This window comes from Aotus nancymaae, unplaced genomic scaffold (genome assembly GCF_030222135.1).
Source record: "Aotus nancymaae isolate 86718 unplaced genomic scaffold, 86718_ANA_hifiasm-v0.15.2.pri h1tg000015l_1, whole genome shotgun sequence".
Classification (NCBI taxonomy): domain Eukaryota; kingdom Metazoa; phylum Chordata; class Mammalia; order Primates; family Aotidae; genus Aotus; species Aotus nancymaae.
In genome coordinates, this window is record NW_026988427.1 from 11,551,373 (window position 1) to 11,571,103 (window position 19,731).

The following is a 19,731-nucleotide window of genomic DNA, read 5'->3' on the forward strand; positions in this document are numbered from 1 at the left end:
TAGGTCTATCTCTAAACTTTACATGTATGTCTCAGAATTATGCCAGCTTAATTATTAATACGCTTTAATAGTGCCTTGCATCATTCATATTTTTATAGGCATTTTCTGGCTATAAACAAGCAAGATCCTGTTAATTTTTCCATGTGAACCTTAGAATCAATTGTGGGTTGCCAAAGAAGATTCTATTGCTAGCTTTCAGGATCATTACAGTTATAGATTAATTTACAAAAAATGACTATTATGATGTGAAATGTTTCCATTTATGTGAATGGAACATCCAAGTCTTTCCATAAGTTTAGTTCATCCTTTATGCCACAGGAGCACTGTAAATTTTCTTCATATAGGCCTTGCACATGAGTTGTGAATTCCTGGGCATCTGGTCTTTCATTTATGTCTATTGTAAATGTAGTCTTTTCTTCCATTATTCCAACTGTAGTTTCTGTATAAGGAAACTTGATTTCTGTATGTGGACTTTGAAACCACACACCTTACAGAATTCTCTTGTTTATTCCAGTTTTTCTAAGTTAATTCATGGGAGTTTCCAAAAATGAAATCTTATCTGCAAATAAGACAATTACACCCCTGCTTTCCAATGTTTATATTCTGATTTTTTTCTTTTTTTAATCCAGCTGCAATGGGAAATAATAGTAGTGATGGGTAACAACCCTGTCTAGTTCTTTACTTTGATTGCTTCCAGTATCAACCTATCCAGCTTACTAGTGCTTCTAATCCCCTACTGTTCTTATTTTAAGGCTCTTAAAAATGTTCTGTCTGTTGAACCAGTGATTCCAAGAAAAATATGATGAAAGCATTATGCACGCAACTATCTATAACAGCACTGATTTATTTTTTTAAAAAGATATACTTAGAAAAAGATCTCAATGAATCACACAGAGTAAAGAGACTAGTTCAATGGAATATCACAGAGTGAAAACACGAAAAATGCTAATGTGTAACATGATTTGTGAAAATGCTACAGAAAAATACAAATATAGTATGATTATGACATCATCCGAAAAACACTTATAAATTGGTGATGGAAAAAAGTTTACCAAGATAAAGTTTACTAAGTAATTTTACTAAGTGGAAAATTGACTAAATTATGGGCTGGGTGTGGTGGCACCTGCCTGTAATCCCAGCACTTTGGGAGGCTGAGGCAGAGGGATCGTTTGAGCTCAGGAATTCGAGACCGGCCTGGGCAACATGGTAAGAGCTTGTCTCTATTTTTTTAAAAAAAGAAACTTTACTAAATGAAGAATAATTTTTCTGTTTTCCAGATTTAACATAATGAACTGATACTATGGGACACTGAAAGGAGAGATTTTATTTTAAAATAAATTTGTGGTTGGGCATGGTGGTTCATTCCTGTAATCTCAGCACTTTTGGAGGCCAAGGGGGGAGGATCAACTGGAGGCCAGGAATTTGAGAACAGCCTGGTCAACATAGCAAGACCGTATCATTCAAAAAAAAAAAAAAATTTAAAAATTAATCTGGGGCTGGGCAGGGTGGCTAATGCCTGTAATCCCAGCACTTTGGGAGCACGAGGCGGGCAGATTACCTGCGGTCAGGAATTCAAGACTAGCCTGGCCAACGTGGTGAAACCTCGTCTCTAATAAAATACAAAAATTAGCTGGGCGTGATGGCATGAGCCTGTAATCCCAGCTACTTGGGAGGCTGAGGCAGGAGAATTGCTTGAACCTGGGAGGCGGAGGTTGCAGTGAGCCAAGTTCATGCCACTACACTCCAGCCTGGGCAACAAAGTGAGACTCCTTCTTCAAAAAAAGAAAATTTATCTTAATCTGAGTGTGGTGGTGCACACCTATAGTCCTAGCTATTCAGGAGGCTAAAGAAGGAGGATTGCTTGAGTCTAGGAGATTGAGGCTGTAGTGAGCTATGTGATCACACCACTGCACTCCATCCTGGGTGACAGAGTGAGACCCTGTCTCTAAAAAAAAAAAAGAAAAGAAAAGAAAAAAAAGAATTTGTGACCAAATTCAATGACTAAACACAGAGGTGGAATTAAGCCCTATGGGCATAGCTCAACATTAATTTGTAAACTACTCCAAAGGGAGGTAGATGAGCCCCCAAAGCAAGTGCAAACCCAGACAACCTCATCACTGTACCTAGTGGCCTCCTAGAGCAGTGCCGACCAATGGAAATATGAGTCATGTATGTGACTTCTGATCTTCTAGTAGATGCATTTAAAGTAAAAAGAAACAGGTAAAATTCATTGTAACCATGTATTTGATCTACCCAAATATAGTCAAAATATTATTTCAGCATGTAATCAACATTAAAAAAATTAATAAGATAATTTATATTCTCTTTTCCTCCTCTTAGAAATGTGGTGTGGATTTTACATTTACGACACATCTCAGTTCAGACTACCATAAGCTATATGTGAACAGTGGCTGCCCCACTGAACTCAGCTCTGATCTGCAGATACCCCTAAAAGGTGTTAGAAAGGTGTGTGTCTGTGTCTGTGTGTATGTGCGTCTCTGTGTGTTATATAGACACAGGCCAAATGAAAGGTGCCTGCAATATACAACAAGGCTCAAGGAGGAAACACCATCATCTAAAACAAGAAGTATCTGCCAGGCACGGTGGCTCACACCTGTAACTCTAACACTTTCGGAGGCCAAGACAGATGGATCACTTGAGCCCAGCAGTTCAAGGCCAGCCTGGGCAAGATGGTGCGACCCCATCTCTACGAAAAATACAAAAATTAGTGGGACTGTGATAGCATACACCTGTAGTCCCAGTCAGTTGGGAGGCTGAGGTGGGAGGATCCCTTGAGCCTGGGAGGTTGAGGCTGCAGTGAGCCATGATCGTGCCACACCACTCCAGCCTGGGCAACAAAGTGAGAACTTGTCTCAAAACAAGGGAATAAATAATAAGATAAAATAAAAAGCATCTGACTTTAGATGATTTATGTGGGTTTCCCATAATCCTTTCTACACACACACCACCTTTCATTAAGCAAAGTGTTCCAACCTGGACATGAATATTTTATTTCTATCTTGCTGCCTAGAGGTAAAAACCCAGCCTTCCCCTACCATGAACCTTTAAGGGCAGCTTTAATTCTGGAGGCCTGTGAGGACCACCCAGGCTCCCTCTAGAGCTCTGCTATCCAGGAAGGTGGTCGTTAGCCATATGTGGCTATTTAGATTTAATGTAATTAAAAAACCCGATCCTCAGCAGCTCTAGCTACATTTCAAGTGCCCAACAGCTACGTGGCTCATTATTCCTTAGGGGCAGCTCTAGGGAAACCCACTCTCAATTCTCTACTTGCCCTGGTGCTCTCACCTGAAGCTGCAGGCCTGGGCCTGGGGCTCTGCTCCTTGTTAGCGGTAGCTGCTGCCTGTTAACTCACCCAGACTTTCTTCGAGGTGGTGGTGGAGGGAAGCCCAAATGTGGTCAAGGGCTTAATGGTCCAGTGAAATGCCCATTCCCTCTACTTACTCAAGTGAACACGGTGTCTCAGCACCCACATGTATAAAAATGAAAAATAGGCGTCAAGCTGATGCCAAACACTAGCTCACCCCAGCAATATGTAAAATTCATTCAAATAATATAAATAATTTGAGCTGTAAAACAAAATCCATCTCATTACAAGATGTGCTTCCAAGGCATTTCACTTTTTGTCTAAGAATTAACACTAAAGGTGGTGTGCGGTGGCTCAGGCCTGTAATCCCAGCACTTTGGGAGGCCAAAGTGGGTGGATCACTAGGTCAGGAGTTCCAGACCAGCCTGGCCAACATGATGAAACCCTGTCTCTACTAAAAAATACAAAAAATTAGCTGGGCATGGTGGCGCGCCTGTAGTCCCAGCTATTCAGAAGGCTGAGGGGAAGGGAATCTCTTGAAACCGGGAGGCGGAGGTTGCAGTGAGCCGAGATCACGCCACTGCACTCCAGCCTGGTGACAGAGCAAGACTCCGTCTAAAAAAAAAAAAAAAAATTAACAGTAAAAACTTTGAAATATTTATATAATTTTGCTAATAATCCAGAAACTAATTAACACAGGGAAAAAAAGTAAGCTAATTTCATTACAGAGGTATATGCTAGGGTAAATAAACAATAAAACTATTTTACACTAGGATAAAATTCAATGAGGCACATAGAATGAAAATGTTTTTACATTAGAATAAAAATCCGGTGAGAGACATAAACTTTCAAGGAAAAAACCCTAAAAGATGTAAAATTTATGACTGTTAAAAATGGATAATACCAAATCTTCAGGGATTTAGATTCCATTGGATACATTTGAAATAAAGCAATTTTGTTCTTTTTAAAAAGTCAGTATTAGCAGCATGCCAAAAATATACCCTTTACAATTATTTAAACTTAACATAAAAAATATTTAGATGTTGCTGCTTTTAAAAAAGGCTGACGATAGCCAGTAATAACTTAGTTGTGTATTTTTAAATAACCAAGAATATAATTTGATTGTTTGTAACACAAAGGATAAATGCTTGAGGCGACAGGTACTCCGTTAACCCTGATATTATTATGCATTGCATGACTCTGTATCAAGATGTGTCATGTACTCCATAAATAGGGACGCCTACTATGTACCCACAAAAATAAATTAAAAAAAAAAAAAAGGTTTTCAAAGTTTTTTTAGGCCTTGGGTTTGGGAGCCGATAACGGGGGTTGGGTGGGCAAGGGATGAGGTCACTGCCAAGCTGGCGCCCCAGCGGGGTGGGAGTGTGGCCTGGTCCCGGGGAGCACCCCTGGGGCGCGCGCCCTCCTGGCACACCCCAATGCCTGGCCGGGGGCGCTTCCGGTGCCCACGAGCAGGAGACGCAGGAGCTCTCCGGCCACTCTCCGGCCAGCCACCAACCAGTTGGGAAGATAATGGGTCCCGGCCTGGCGCCGTCCTGGCCCCTCCCGGATTCCCCCATTTCCCGCCAGGCCTCCACTTCCGGGAACGTCCCTGCACCCTCCTGGCAACTAATCACGTGTTCAGGAACGCCAGCAGGTGGGTAGGCAGGTATTTCCTTATTACCTGTGCCCCTCCCCCCACCCCACCCCAGAAGGTAAAGTGCGCGGAAACAGGAAACCCCGCCCCCCGTCTCCGAGTCGCGCCCGGAGCGCGCGCCCTGCAGGGGGCACTCAGTAAATCGCCGAGGAAGGCGTTCCCCTTCCTCCAGCCGGCGCCGCCGGCCCGGACCATCGAGTCAGTCCTCCAGCGTCCCAGAGAGGGCGCGGAAGTGCCCCGGGGCTGGCGCGGGCTCTTCCGGCCGTGCGGTCCGCGCTTTTGTCCCGCCGGCGGCCGGGCTCCCGCGGCGCCGCCACAGCCAGTACGTGAGTCCGCGGCCGCCCGCTTTCCCGCCCCCGGCCCTTTCCTGCCACGCCCTTCCCTTTTTGACCCGGTCTTGGCTGCCCCGCGGGTCTCGGGCGGGATCTGGGAGTAAGCGTGCCCCTGCCCGCACACAGCGCGGCTGGCGCGTTCCTGGGGAGCGGAGGGGAGGGAACGCCTCGGGCAGGCAGACGGGTGTAGGACGCGCCTTCGGGACAGACGGGGCTCCCTGCGGGCCCCGACTGCGGCCGCCTGAACCGACCAGCGTCTTGTGAGGGCTGCTCCGTGTTCCGAGAAGGGCCAAGGCCCCACTCCGGTGCTCCTCAGCTGTTCCTCCCTGTCTCGGATGGAGGGGGATCCCTGAAAATTAGCGCTTCAAAATACCCACCGTTTCGTGCTCCCACTGCAGCTAAGTTTAGCCCTAGGACTTGAGAGTGACTGCGAGGCCGGAGAGACCTCTAGGGGCGATCTGATTCAGCCTCACCCCCTTTTTTGGTGGGTGAGTGGTGATGATAAGCTCCTGTTGCAGGTGTGAATAGAGACCCCAGAGGCGCGTCGTGGCCCTCACTTGGGGACGCGCACCTGCACACAGACGGGGGCACCGCGACGAGGCGACCTGCCGCGTGTTCCCGTGAGCAGAACAGGAGTTCACTAGGTAGGGAGAGGTAGGACGAGTTTCTTAAACCCGCGGGGGGACAGCCTGCGGGAACCCAGGGTTGGGACCGGAACAGGTGAGCGGGGAGTGCCAGGGCTGGGAGTTTAAAGTAGGTGGCTAGCAGGAGCGTTTCTTTGTGAAAGCTCACGGCTTAAAACATAATAATAATCTGAAATGTAATACATTTATATCGCTGGGATATTAAAAATATAAAAAGTTACCAGTGAAAGATTTCCTCCCACCACGCTTAGCTATCTTCCTAGGCCCTACCCTCCTAGGTAGCCACTTTTGTTCCTTTGTATCTTTTCCAAATTTCTTTCTGCAAATACTGGCAAATGTTACTAGTTAGTTCCCCCTTTTTTTTCACACAGGTGGTAAAAATCCTTTTAACCCCTTGCTTTTTTCACTTTATCTTACCGGTCTCTACACATACCAGAACACAGACAGTTTGGTTTGGTTTGACAGAGATGTGGTAGGTATTGGATGGGCCATCGTTTGGATGTTTTCCATGTTCTGTCCTTTTTTTTTTTTTAGATATATTCAGGGGTATTTGGGTTGTCTCCAGTTTTTTCTTACTTCAAACAATGGTGTACTCAATACAGTGTATTAGGGTAAGGATTTTTAAAGAAGAAGCTAAACAGCCGTTAAAAAAATCCTTGTTTTACATTAACTCAACTAGTTATTGGCAGACTGTTACATATGACAAGTTATTATGAAAATCACTCATGTAGACTGTTTAAAAAACAAGTAAGACTAAGTGCTCCTTCCCTCCTGAGACTTGTCCCTGTATGTAGTCTTACACTAGTCTAATAGACTAATTCTGCCAGTGACTCCAAGCCAGTCCCTGCCAGGTTCTATTCAGAAAATCTCTCAGCTTCCCTTTTAGTATCTCCTCTGTTCACCTTCTCCCCTAGGATAACTAAGAATCTCTTCTCCACTGCTTGGTATGAGAATATTCTATTTCAGTTTTTTACTTTAAGGAAAAATCCCCTTTCATTCTTATTTCTACATTTAATCAATAGAACCAACTCACATTAACTGTCTACATGCCTAATATTCGTAAGACAAATGCAACAATAGCTGGAACACAGACCATAGTGTCTTCTCATCTGCATATCACTTCTCTGTTCCTTAGTCCCATCTTTCATTTGCACATTTTCTCCCTCCTAAGTACTCTTTCTTCTGGGTTGGTAAGCATTTTGTGGCTGCGTTGTCTTTTGTCACATTTCCTTTGGTCATCTCCAAATCAAATACAGTATCCAAGAACTTGAGGTATGGTATCCACACGTGACACTTGAGGTAGCAGATTGTCTTGTGGAATATGACTGGACTCCGCAAATTCAAAGTAGTTGCTGGCTGGTTGCAGTCTATTAATAGGAAGGAATTTTCAGCCAGAGTAGGCCACGTTTCCTCTTTTATGAGTTGTCTAGGCTCTTGAAAAGTGGCTCCTGAGTCTCGGGGGCAGAGACAGCAAGAATTTAGGGCAGGTTCTTAGTATTTGCATTCATTTTCCTAGGCTTTGGTTATAGAGCATGAACAAGAAGCACAGAAGTGCCCAGAGGTCATCGGTCATAGTAGTTTGGAGGGAGTGGATGGCATTCTGTGTCTGACACTTGACTGATGTAAAACTAGGCTATTAGAGTCATGCTACGTGTTGAAAACTGGTTAGAAAGGACTTGCCCATTCAGCCTTTAGAACTTTTAAGCAATTCAAAACTTTCTGGGTCTTTCCATGGAAGAGTTGTGTGTTGGGGGCTAATTCATTACTTGTGTCATAGGGTACACATGACTTAGCCACCACGTTAGTCTTCTTGATTGGTTTATAGTGACTTTCTCCTGGAACTCCAGGACTCAGTTCTGTCTCGCCTCAATCCATTCTCCCACTGTAACTAGTATGAGTGATCTTTCTTTTTTTTTTGAGACAGAATCTTGCTCTGTCACCCAGGCTGGAGTACAATGGCACTATCTTGGCTCACTGCAACCTCCGCCTCCCAGGTTCAAGCCATTCTTGTGCCTCAGCCTCCCAAGTTGAGTAACTGGGACTACAGGTGTGCACCACCACACCCGGCTAATTTTTGTATTTTTAGTAGAGACAGGGATTTGCCTTGTTGGTCAGGCTGGTCTTGAGCTCCTAGCCTCAGGTGATCTGCCTGCCTCAGCCTCCCAAAGTGCTGGGATTACAGGAATGAGGCACTGTGCCTTGTCTGATCTTTTTAAAAATTTTTTCTTATGAACTTACATACACCCATCATTCAGATACAGCAATTATCAAGATTCTGCTGTTTAACTTTTCCCTTTTTGCTTTTTCTTTATTTAAATATTTTAAAGGAAATTCCAGGTACCATGCCATTTCACTATAGACTTCAGTCTGAATTATGTAAAAAAAAAAAAAAAATTGGGCGGCAGGCACAGTGGCTCACACCTGTAATCCCAGCACTTTGGGAGACCGAGGTGGCCAGATCACCTGAGATCAGGAGTTGGAGACCCAGCCTGACCAACATGGGGAAACCCCACCTGTACTAAAAATACAAAAATTAGATGGGCGTGGTGGCAGGCACCTGTAATCCCAGCTACTTGGGAGGCTGAGACAGGTAGAATTGCTTGATCCCAGGAGGCAGCGGTTGCAGTGAGCTGATACATACCATTCCACTCCAACCTGGCAACAGAGCAAGACTCCATCTCAAAAAAAAAAGACAGTTCTAACATAGCCACAATGCCATTATTATACCAGCCTAAATTCACTCTGATTCCTTGGTATTATCTAATAGAGGTGGGCACACTGCTGGGCCTGTGGACTGTTTATGTATGGCCTGCAAACTAAGAATGATTTTTACATTTTTAAAGAAATGCTTAAAAAAACAATACTCAGCAGTTTTATATGGCCCACAAAGCTAAAATATACACTACCTGATACTTTACAGAAAACGTTTGCCAACCCCAATTTAATAACTTTTCCAAAACACATATCCAAGTTTGCTACTTCTTTGCCCACCTGTCTGGCTTCCCCTTCGTCTGCCCCAGATGTCTTGAGGGGGCTGAACACCGATTCCTCTATAGCTACTCTCCCTTGGCATTCTTCCTGAAGCTCTTCCCGTAGTCTGTCCCTCACTCCCACCATCTATACCCTGTATTTGCCTCTGTCGTTTTTATTACATGGTTATTTTCCTACCAGACTCTCCTGCTGATCTGCAGGCGCCTCAGTGGCAGGGCCTTGTCATATCCATCTCCTTGGATAGGAATAGCCCAGGGCCTGGAAGACAGACAGGATACAGATAATAGTCTAAGTTCCTTGTGTAACACTCAGCCTCAGAAATAGCATCTTCAGTATTGTTTATAAGGATAACTTAATGTTGCGTCACATTCTTTTTATCGTCTTTACTTGTTGGCAGCATTTACTCCAGTGCTTTTCTGCCTGTGTTTTTGTCGGATCTTAGTGTTGATTAATACAGATTTCATTTCAAGCCATCAATGTTCAATGAAGATGCATGTTTATATTAATCCATTTTGATTTCACTCATAAAGAGGATTGGATGAACTACATCGAGTGATAGGACATTGTGCCCCCAACGCAAACAGTGGGGTTTAAGCAGAGCTAGGACAGGAAGGCCCTTGGTCTTCACCTAGGTTAGAGAGGTAAGTAGCAAAGTATCTGTGATTTTAGGCAGACCAGACCAGTCAGCAGCCAGTCTAACATGGAATCCCCGAGAACAGGAAGAAAACTAATAATCCACTTGTCAAAGAAATAAAAGAGGAAGGATCAGGCTGAGAATCAGTGGAGTGGCAATGAGGGATGACATTTGCACAGGTGACTGGTGCGGAAGGCTTTAGGTGCCACGGTAAGTAGCCTGGGAGAACTTGGCACTGCCCAGTGACCAGGTGTGCATTTTACAAAAACTCTTGACAGTGGTTGGAGAAAAATTAGGCAGGGATAAGAGTGAAGGTCAAGAAACAGTGGCAGTAGTGCAGAAGAGAATTTAGGAGGCTTAAACTAAGGCCTTAGCAGTAAGAAGGAGGTGGGGGATAGGGGAAGAGCTTCAGAACTATGTAGGCAATAGAATCAGTGGTCTTAGGGGCTGTTTTGGATGTGGCCAAGGGAAATAGAAGAGCCCACTTCTGACTTAGGCAAAGGGGAGGACAAGGTGGATATGAGGATCTGTAATTGAGAGGGATCTTGGCCAGAGATGAGGACCTGAGAGACAGCTTGTGGGAGTGCTTGGAGCCATGCAGGGCTCCTAGGGGAGTATGTGGAACCAGAAGAGGATAGGCTCAAGGTGGAAGGAGGGGCCAGGAACATCCAGGGGCAGCAGCCTGGAGGGCAAGCACCAGCCTGAAGAAGCTAATGCTATGTGGTCTGAGTAGAAGAAATGAGGCATGAGGGGACTGGGATGTAAAGACCACTTTTTCCAGATACAACAGACAGTAGGATAGCAAAGCAGTACCTGGAGGGGAGGATGTAGAAGAGGAAACAAGTTTGCTTTTTGACATTTTTACAACTGTTTGGTAATAATTAAGTGCACAGAAAAATTTCAAAAATACGAACAGTAAAAAGGTACCCATTACTCAGATTTGCCTGCAGTTAAGATTTGACTTCATTTTGTCCTTTTGCTGTCTTTCATACATACAAATATTTTTCTAAACCATTTGTAGTTGTAGGTAAGTTACATATATCATGGCCCTTTATCCCTAAATACTTCATTGTATATTTCCTGAGGATTGGGATAGTCTCTTACATACCTGCAGTACAGTTTTCAAATTGAGTAAATTTGAAGTTGATACCTCTTTTATCTAGTCTGCCATCCATATTCCAACTTTGTCAGCTGATATAATTTTTTACTATAACAATTTTTCCCTCTAGAACAGATCCAGTCAAGGTCAGGAATTTAATATAGTGGTCAAGTCTCTTTAGCCTTCTTTAATCTGGAACATTGCTACAGCTTTTCTTTGTCTTTTATGAAAATGATATGTTCGAAAAATATAGTCCCCCCTCTTCCCTCCACCCTCTTTTTTACTGGAAAACGTTTTTCATTTTGGGTTTATGTGATGTTCCCTGATGCTTCAGTTCATACAATGCACTCTCCTAGGTGATGTGTCCTTCTCCCTACTGAAAGCACAGTATGTCCATCCGTTCCACTGGAGATGTGAAATCAGAACACCTGGCCAAGGCATCGTCTCTTTACTCTTGAATTTTTCCCCCTTGTAAATAATCTAAGCATTATAAATATTTAAGACCATGCAGATATCCTGCTCCTTGTCAGAATTTCCCTCTAGACTTAGGAATCCTTGATGATTCTCTCCTGATCCAGTCTTTATTCTGGTAGTTGCAGAATGCCGATTTTTCCAATTCTGGTATTCCCTCTACATTTACCAGCGAGCACTCACATTCTGATATAAGCAAGCCTCCCTTTCTCCCCTATTTGTACCTACGTAGACTTATGAAATCCTGTCTTCAATGGTTTATAATATATCACTGTACTTAGTTATGCATTAGTTATACATATATGTATACTTAGTTATACATATGACTTAGGTTATTATGGTGCTTAAAGTTATTATGGTACTTGAACACTTGAATGTTCAAGCTGGGTCTTTTTTTTTTTTTTTTGAGCCTGTCTTTACTTGCTGGTGTAACACGATGTTCATCTTGTATGTTTTCTGCTCTCAGCCTGGAATCTCCCATTTCTTTGAGAAGTTCTGGTTCCTTTTAGTAAATAATGGCAAGAGAGACCCAGAATGAGGGCACTAGATGTGTTCATGGCCACTGGGTGTTACGTTTTTTGGTCTTTCAGCAAACAGAGCTAGGAAATATATGCATACAGATATACAGACTTGAACGTACACACATGTACATACATATAATTTAGAAATCCTAAGTTCACACCAGGACTCTGAATTCATCCCATCGTTTATTCTTGCCTTCCTCTATTCCTTATTTTTATGTCCCTTTCTCCAGGAGATCCCTAACTCCCAATAAAATCAACATATTTACTCAGGTTCTTATTACATCTAAAATTGTGTCAGAATTGCTTTGTTCATATCTCTACATAAAACCTGCTAACAGTTTAATTGTTTGTATCTCTTCCAACTGCCCCGCCTTCAGCTTTTCCCAGACTGAATATACCTAGGTAGTCAAACATGTTTCTAAGTTGCCTGGATTAGTTCTGTGTTTCTTTTTATGGTTGTGTCTCTTCCTGTGGTTGTGGTATTCATGTGAAATGCAAACAGGTTGATTTGTTTGCATTTATTTTCTGTTTCAGCAGTTTTTCCTGTTTCTCATCCTCATTGATGTTTAATTTTATTCTTTGAATATGTAGACTATTATCATGTATTTTTATAGTAAAAACTATTAAAAAGGCTACATACTCAGAGTCTCTCTCTCTCTCTCTCTCTTTCCCCCGTCCCTTCCTTTCCATTCTCCACACTCCTCCCTTGTAGGCGATGAACCTCATTGTTTTCTGGTTTATCATTGCTATGAAGAGAATCACATATGTGCTTGTTTTCCTGTTTTCTTTACTACACAAAACGTAGCATGTGTGTTACTCTTTTTCACTTTGCCCTTTTGACTTTAGGATATACAGATTACTCCCTATCAATTCAGAAATGCTCCTCGTTCTTTTTTAGCACTCCGTTGTGCGTATGTGCCAGTTTATTTAACCAGCCTTCTGTGCTTGGACGTTTACATAGGTTTCCAGATTTTGCAGTTACATATAATGCTATAATGAATCACTCTGTGCATGTACGTTTTTTGTATTGTTGGCAGTACATCCTCAATATAAATTCCTAAAGCAGGATTTCTGGGTAAGTGCATATACGGTTTTGTTAGATACTGGCAAATTCCCCTCAAAAGGGGCTGTGCCAGTTTGCATTCCCAGCAGTGTCTGAGAGTGCCTCTTTCCTCCACAGCCTCATCAACACTGTATTGTCAAGCTTTGAACATTTGCTAATATGACAGGTGAGAAGTGGTATTTTATAGTGACTCTTGTTTGCCTCTCTCTTACTGTGAATCAAGTTGAACGTTTAAGGGCCATTTTAAAGAACTGTCTATTCGTCTTTTGCCTGTTTTCCTGTATGACTTTTAGTTTATTTTTCTTCAATTTTTGAAAATGTTTCAGTCTTTTCTTGCATATGAGTCATAGACGCTTTCTCTGTGCTCAGGTCATGGAGGCGTTCGCCCGTGTTTTCTAGCATTTGTACAGCTTCTTTATAGTTAGCGCTCTGTTCCATTTGGAGTTTATTCATGGTGTGGTGTGAAGAGTGGGATCTAATTTTATCTTTTTCCATATGGCTTCATAGTTGTTACAACACTATTAAAAGACCATCTTTTCCCCAGTAATTTGAGATATCATCTTTGTCATTAATTTCTATTTGTACCTGGGGCAGTGTCTGGACTTCCTGTTCTATTCCATTTGCCTGTCTATGTACCAAGACCACACTCTTAATTAGAGAAGTTTTGTAATATATTTTAATATGTAATATGCAGGTGGCCTTCTTTCTCATCTCTGCAGTAACTGTCTTCATGATTTCGTAGCCTTCTCCCTGACACCCCTCCCCAAGTACTAATTTCTCCTCGTTAGTTTTGTCTACTCTGCTGATTTGTCTTTTTATAATAAAAAAAAAGTTATGCCTAACTTTTCGTAATAAAAACACGTTATGCCTGACTTTTGTCCTCCTTATGAATTTTTCTGTCTTCTATTCTTCAGAGATTTCTTGTGCCCTCTGTTTTTCCGTGACTGGATGACATTGTTAAAAACCTGATTGGTGTTGCCCATGGTTCTGTGCATCATTTCACCTTTCCCTATGCTAAGCTGCTATGCAAGAATAGAAAAGCTCATTGTTCCATTGAAAATCCAGGGCTCTTAACATTTTAACATTAGTTTCACGGGGGCAGAAATTTTGTCATATTTAATGTTGTATCCCTAGTACTTAAAAAATGGTACATGGTACCTGTCACACAGTATGTTGTCAGTAAATGTTTGTCGAGTGAATGACAAATTTTGTTGTTTGTTGTTATTCCAGTTTTTGTTGTGGTTGTTGTTGTTTTAAGAGAGTGAACAAGTGTCCTTTTCATTTTCTTGGTTTAGTGTCACATTTGAAGACGGGCACTGAGGATGAGGAACCAACTGAAGAATATGAAAATGTTGGAAATGCAGACTGTAAGTGGCCACAAGTGCAAGGTCTTTACAAGGATCGTATGCCCGAATCTAAGCTTGGTGACACATGTGATTGGGATAGCAAGGTAGAGAAACAACAGGAAAAGCCTGTGGGAAGCAGGATAAAGGAAGACAGAAGCATCGTCAGGGAAGCGATCAGCAAAGTTAAGAGTACAGCAAATATAAAAACAGAACAGGAAGGTGAGGCATCTGAGAAGAGCTCACATCTAAGCCCACAGCATATCACACACCAGACTATGCCTGTGGGACAGAGAGGCAGTGAGCAAGACAAATGTGTGGAGAACATTAATGGAACCTCCCACCCCAGTCTACAGCAGAAAACCAGCGCTGTTAAGAAATTACATAAATGTGATGAGTGTGGGAAATCCTTCAAATATAATTCCCGCCTCGTTCAACATAAAATTATGCACACTGGGGAGAAGCGCTATGAATGTGATGACTGTAGAGGGACTTTCCGGAGCAGCTCGAGCCTTCGGGTCCACAAGCGGATCCACACTGGGGAGAAGCCGTACAAGTGTGAGGAATGTGGGAAAGCCTACATGTCCTACTCCAGCCTTATAAACCACAAAAGCACCCATTCTGGGGAGAAGAACTGTAAGTGTGATGAATGTGGAAAATCGTTCAATTATAGCTCTGTTCTGGACCAGCATAAAAGGATCCACACTGGGGAGAAGCCCTATGAATGCGGTGAGTGTGGGAAGGCCTTCAGGAACAGCTCTGGGCTCAGAGTCCACAAAAGGATCCACACAGGGGAGAAGCCCTACGAATGTGACATCTGTGGGAAAACCTTCAGTAACAGCTCTGGCCTTAGGGTCCACAAAAGGATCCACACGGGTGAGAAACCTTATGAATGTGATGAGTGTGGGAAGGCCTTCATTACTTGTAGAACACTTCTCAACCATAAAAGCATCCACTTTGGAGATAAACCCTATAAATGTGATGAGTGTGAGAAATCTTTTAATTATAGCTCTCTACTCATTCAGCATAAAGTCATCCACACTGGAGAGAAACCTTATGAATGTGATGACTGTGGCAAGGCTTTCAGGAACAGCTCAGGCCTCATAGTACATAAAAGGATCCACACTGGAGAGAAACCTTACAAATGTGATGTCTGCGGCAAAGCATTCAGCTATAGCTCAGGCCTCGCAGTCCATAAAAGCATTCACCCTGGGAAGAAAGCCCATGAATGTAAGGAGTGTGGGAAATCCTTTAGTTATAACTCACTTCTTCTTCAACATAGAACTATTCATACTGGAGAGAGACCTTATGTATGTGATGTGTGTGGGAAAACGTTCAGAAACAATGCCGGCCTCAAAGTCCACAGGAGGCTTCATACTGGGGAAAAACCATATAAGTGTGATGTGTGTGGGAAGGCCTATATCTCACGCTCTAGCCTTAAAAATCACAAAGGAATCCATCTTGGGGAGAAGCCCTATAAATGTAGCTATTGTGAGAAATCCTTCAACTACAGCTCTGCCCTTGAGCAACATAAAAGGATTCATACCAGGGAAAAACCCTTTGGGTGTGATGAGTGCGGAAAAGCTTTCAGAAATAATTCCGGCCTTAAAGTACATAAACGGATCCACACTGGGGAACGACCTTATAAATGTGAAGAATGTGGGAAGGCATACATCTCTCTTTCGAGCCTTATAAATCATAAAAGTGTACACCCTGGGGAGAAGCCCTTTAAGTGTGATGAGTGTGAGAAAGCCTTCATCACATACCGAACCCTTATAAACCACAAAAAAGTTCACCTTGGGGAGAAGCCCTACAAATGTGATGTGTGTGAGAAATCTTTTAATTACACATCACTCCTTTCTCAGCACAGAAGGGTCCACACTAGAGAGAAACCCTATGAATGTGACAGGTGTGAGAAGGTCTTCAGAAACAACTCAAGCCTTAAAGTTCATAAAAGAATCCATACTGGGGAGAAGCCGTATGAATGTGATGTGTGTGGAAAAGCCTACATCTCACACTCAAGCCTTATTAACCATAAAAGTACCCACCCTGGCAAGACACCCCATACATGTGATGAATGTGGAAAAGCTTTTTTCTCAAGCAGAACTCTTATAAGCCATAAAAGAGTCCATCTTGGGGAGAAACCCTTCAAGTGTGTTGAGTGTGGGAAATCTTTCAGTTACAGCTCTCTCCTTTCTCAGCACAAGAGGATCCACACAGGGGAGAAGCCCTATGTGTGTGATAGGTGTGGGAAGGCCTTCAGGAACAGCTCAGGCCTCACAGTGCATAGAAGGATCCACACAGGTGAGAAACCCTATGAATGTGATGAATGTGGGAAGGCGTACATCTCACACTCAAGTCTTATCAACCATAAAAGTGTCCATCGGGGGAAGCAGCCCTATAATTGTGAGTGTGGGAAATCCTTCAATTATAGATCAGTCCTTGACCAGCACAAAAGGATCCACACTGGAAAGAAGCCATACCGATGTAATGAGTGTGGTAAGGCTTTTAATATCAGATCAAATCTCACCAAGCATAAAAGAACCCATACTGGAGAGGAATCTTTAAATGTGATATATGTGGGAAGTCATAGTGGCACATCCCAGAAGAGAACCTATGAGGGAGGGAATGCCCTGGATGGGAGCAGGATGAGGATGCCTTTGTAGCAGGCAGAGCTTACCAAGTCTCAGAACTCAAATGGAAGAAATACCTTATGAATGTAAGAGTGCATGGGGTCATGGCTTGTAATTTACCCAGTATAAATGAAACCACCCTAGAGGATTGTGAGGAATCCTTTCTACGTGATTTTCAGTCAGTGAGCAAGAAAGGTTCCAGTGTCAAGGTAATTCAGCTCTTACAGGTTATAAAATAGTCCATCCTTGAGATAAAAACTTATCCAGGTGATGGGATGTGAAACAAATCTTCAAAATTAGTAGACATTTCTGGACATAAAACACACATATGAGGAAAGGACTTCAATTAAAAGTCAAATAATCACCATCAGAAAGTTCATGTTTGGTAAATTCTATTACTAGAAATACAGGAAATTCAGGTATATCTTTGAATCCCAATTATACATTGTTCAGTGGGAAAACTAAGAAGGGCCTCTAGCAGGCAATTTCAGGGAGAGATAGGCTTCAGGGAATATAAATTTATTTAATATTAGTGTTCTTGAAGTATAAACTTGATATAATTGTTTTGGGAGCGGGACAGTGATGATGACTTCTGAAACAAAATTTGGATTTCCTTTTAGGAAAACTAGAAAGCATAGACTTATAATTCTAACAAGAGACAGAGTCACTCTTAAAAAATGCAAGTTGATGAACATAATACTGTGATACATTAGTTGAGTGAATGAAACTTCTTTAAAGTTTCAGATGAACTCCTATAATGAATGATGAATTTGTGATGAGGGAGAACCTGGAAGTGGTATTCACATATTATGCAAAAATAAAAGGTTCTACCAGGGAGAGGATTTTGACACATTCAGTAACGAATGGAACACACCGTCAACATAAAGTTGCACCTTACATGACATAATTGATTCAGGGATTCCTATGAATAGGAATGCTGGGAAGGAACGCATTTTGTTGCAGAAGCTAAAAAGCTAAGTACCAGTCCCTCCAGAGAGAAGGAAATTAATGTTTCTTAATAATCCTGTTAAGTGTTTGTTTTGGAATGTGTTATTGTAAAGATGTCATGCAGTACATGTGTATATTGTCTGTTGTAAAATGCTAACAAATACTTTGTTTAGGGCTCACTCTCTCTCTGTCATGGAATCCAGCTCCTTGTGGTAGGTAAAGTGGAATTCCAATAAAGAAATTCCTCAAATCAAAACTGGCTGTGAGTTTAGATGGAGGATACCCAGAACCATTTGTGTGTCAGGTCTTTGTGGGGTAAGTTATACCAGCTCCAAACCAGAGAGGGCGCTGGACTCATCTCACAGAGCTAGCAGCTCAGCTAGTTTCCAGAAATTAGAAGGTGCCTCCCTAGGAGGAGCACAGGTTGGATTTTGAGGGTACCACAGTGGAGCAGTGTGATCCTCATACTGGGCCGGAACCTAACTCATGGGAGCAGGTAGGTTGTGTGCGTGATAAGTCACCACACACTGCTCTGTCAGGAACATGTAGAATTGAACATAAAATACTGCTGTGTATGAAGCTGCCAACCAGGTAACTCAAAGGTTAAAAATAGACTCTTGAGAATTTAGTAACCTGCTGAGAGTACTGTTAGTGGGCTAATCAGTAAAGGCTGAATTCCAAGTCTGGTCTCTGGTTTCAGAATCCACTTTTACACGAGAACAATCTCTAGCCATGTCGTTTCCCATCTCCGTCTAGGACTCCTGTCTCTCTAGCCAGATAGCTTCCATGCTCTTTCTAGGAGTATACTTTAACTTTGTGTCCAAATCCCTACCAGTAAGTTTTGATGGCTGGGGTGGGGAAGGGTGGAGTTGAGGGAGGAATATTCTGATGATACTAGCTCTCTATCCTTCTTTGCACATGACACTGGCAAGCCTGGACTGATTTATTAAGTGAATACTTGAGGATCTGTTAGGCACTGTCTCTTGTCCTAGGTACTGGCTGGGAGAGGATGGCAGCGTAGATCCCAGTAGATGAGGATGAATAAAGGGAGAAAGGCTCTTAGCACAACCACCCTAATGGATGTCTGACTTAGGCTTTGCAGGTGCTCAGAGGACAGCGACCAGGACCAACCAAGTGAGAGGAAGCAGTGACATCTGGGCAGGACGTTGAATTGGGTTTTCTGAGAGAGGAGTGGGAACTAGGATGACCTGAGTAAAGACAATGACGGAAGTGCCCAGGCATCCTCCAGTGAGGCTGGTTTATGGCAGGGCTGGCGTCTGGGCAGGAAGAAGGGTGCCATGGAGTACTCGTTCCCAGTAGTCGTGGGGACGTGGATTGGGCTTCCTTCTGCTGAAGATGAGACCAGCTCTGGCTGTTTTTAACCTGAGGTTTCCATGTGCTCCTCACACAGGAGAGCTCCCGTACTTGAGTTCCAGCTAAACCTAATGCACTGCCTACTTTTGGGGAAGATGCAGGCTAAATAACAAAGGAGAGGATGGCCACAGCCCAGGTGGGGATTCTGAGTGCCTCAGTTCCCCAACCGCCAGACATGGCTCCTACTATGGCCCCCATCTACTTGCATGCTCCAGAAATGGGCCCAAGTCCTCGAGTGTACCTACAGCCAGATACAAGCCATTCAGGCTGATCCCAGACATGGTGGGGTCTCCATCATAGCACAGACCCAATGAACTGGTGTGGCTGAGCCTGCTCAGACCAGGGATGGAAAGTCGGTTAGGGACTGCCCCCAACCCCTTCCAGAGAATGAGATGCAATTGGGAAAAATAAAGAGGGGAAAGGAAAAGCCTGAATAAACAATGAGTATGTAGTAGCCTTCCATAGGAGTGCACATCTCTCTATTAGCAAATTTGTCTGAAGGTGAAAGCCTGGAAAATAATTTCATGTTTCATGTATGGAGACACTGGGTGTGAAACAGTACTGAACGCCAATCCTGCAATGCAGGGGGATTTTTCTTCACGGGATTCAAAAATGAGAGGATCACCACCAGGACAACACCTGAAGACCTGTTGGCTGCAGATGGACGTTGGGGACCTGAAGTCTGTCTGCATC

At 43.1% G+C, this 19,731-nt stretch overlaps 1 protein-coding gene across 6 annotated transcripts; it reads left to right on the forward strand.

Moving 5' to 3' along the window:
• The first annotated feature begins 5,246 nt into the window (after window positions 1-5,246).
• On the forward strand, window positions 5,247-19,499 carry ZFP62 (ZFP62 zinc finger protein). 6 transcript variants are annotated; one of them, XM_012451541.2, is made up of 2 exons: window positions 5,247-5,304; window positions 14,036-17,920. In XM_012451541.2, coding segments are annotated over exons 1-2 (2,715 nt in total). In that variant the 5' UTR covers window positions 5,247-5,303; the 3' UTR covers window positions 16,750-17,920. The 6 variants fall into 6 exon arrangements, with proteins under 6 accessions (XP_012306964.2, XP_064232720.1, XP_064232721.1 ...); XM_064376650.1 differs by lacking the exon at window positions 5,247-5,304 and adding an exon at window positions 5,598-5,958; XM_064376651.1 differs by lacking the exon at window positions 5,247-5,304 and adding an exon at window positions 6,554-6,569.
• The last annotated feature ends 232 nt before the right edge of the window (window positions 19,500-19,731 follow it).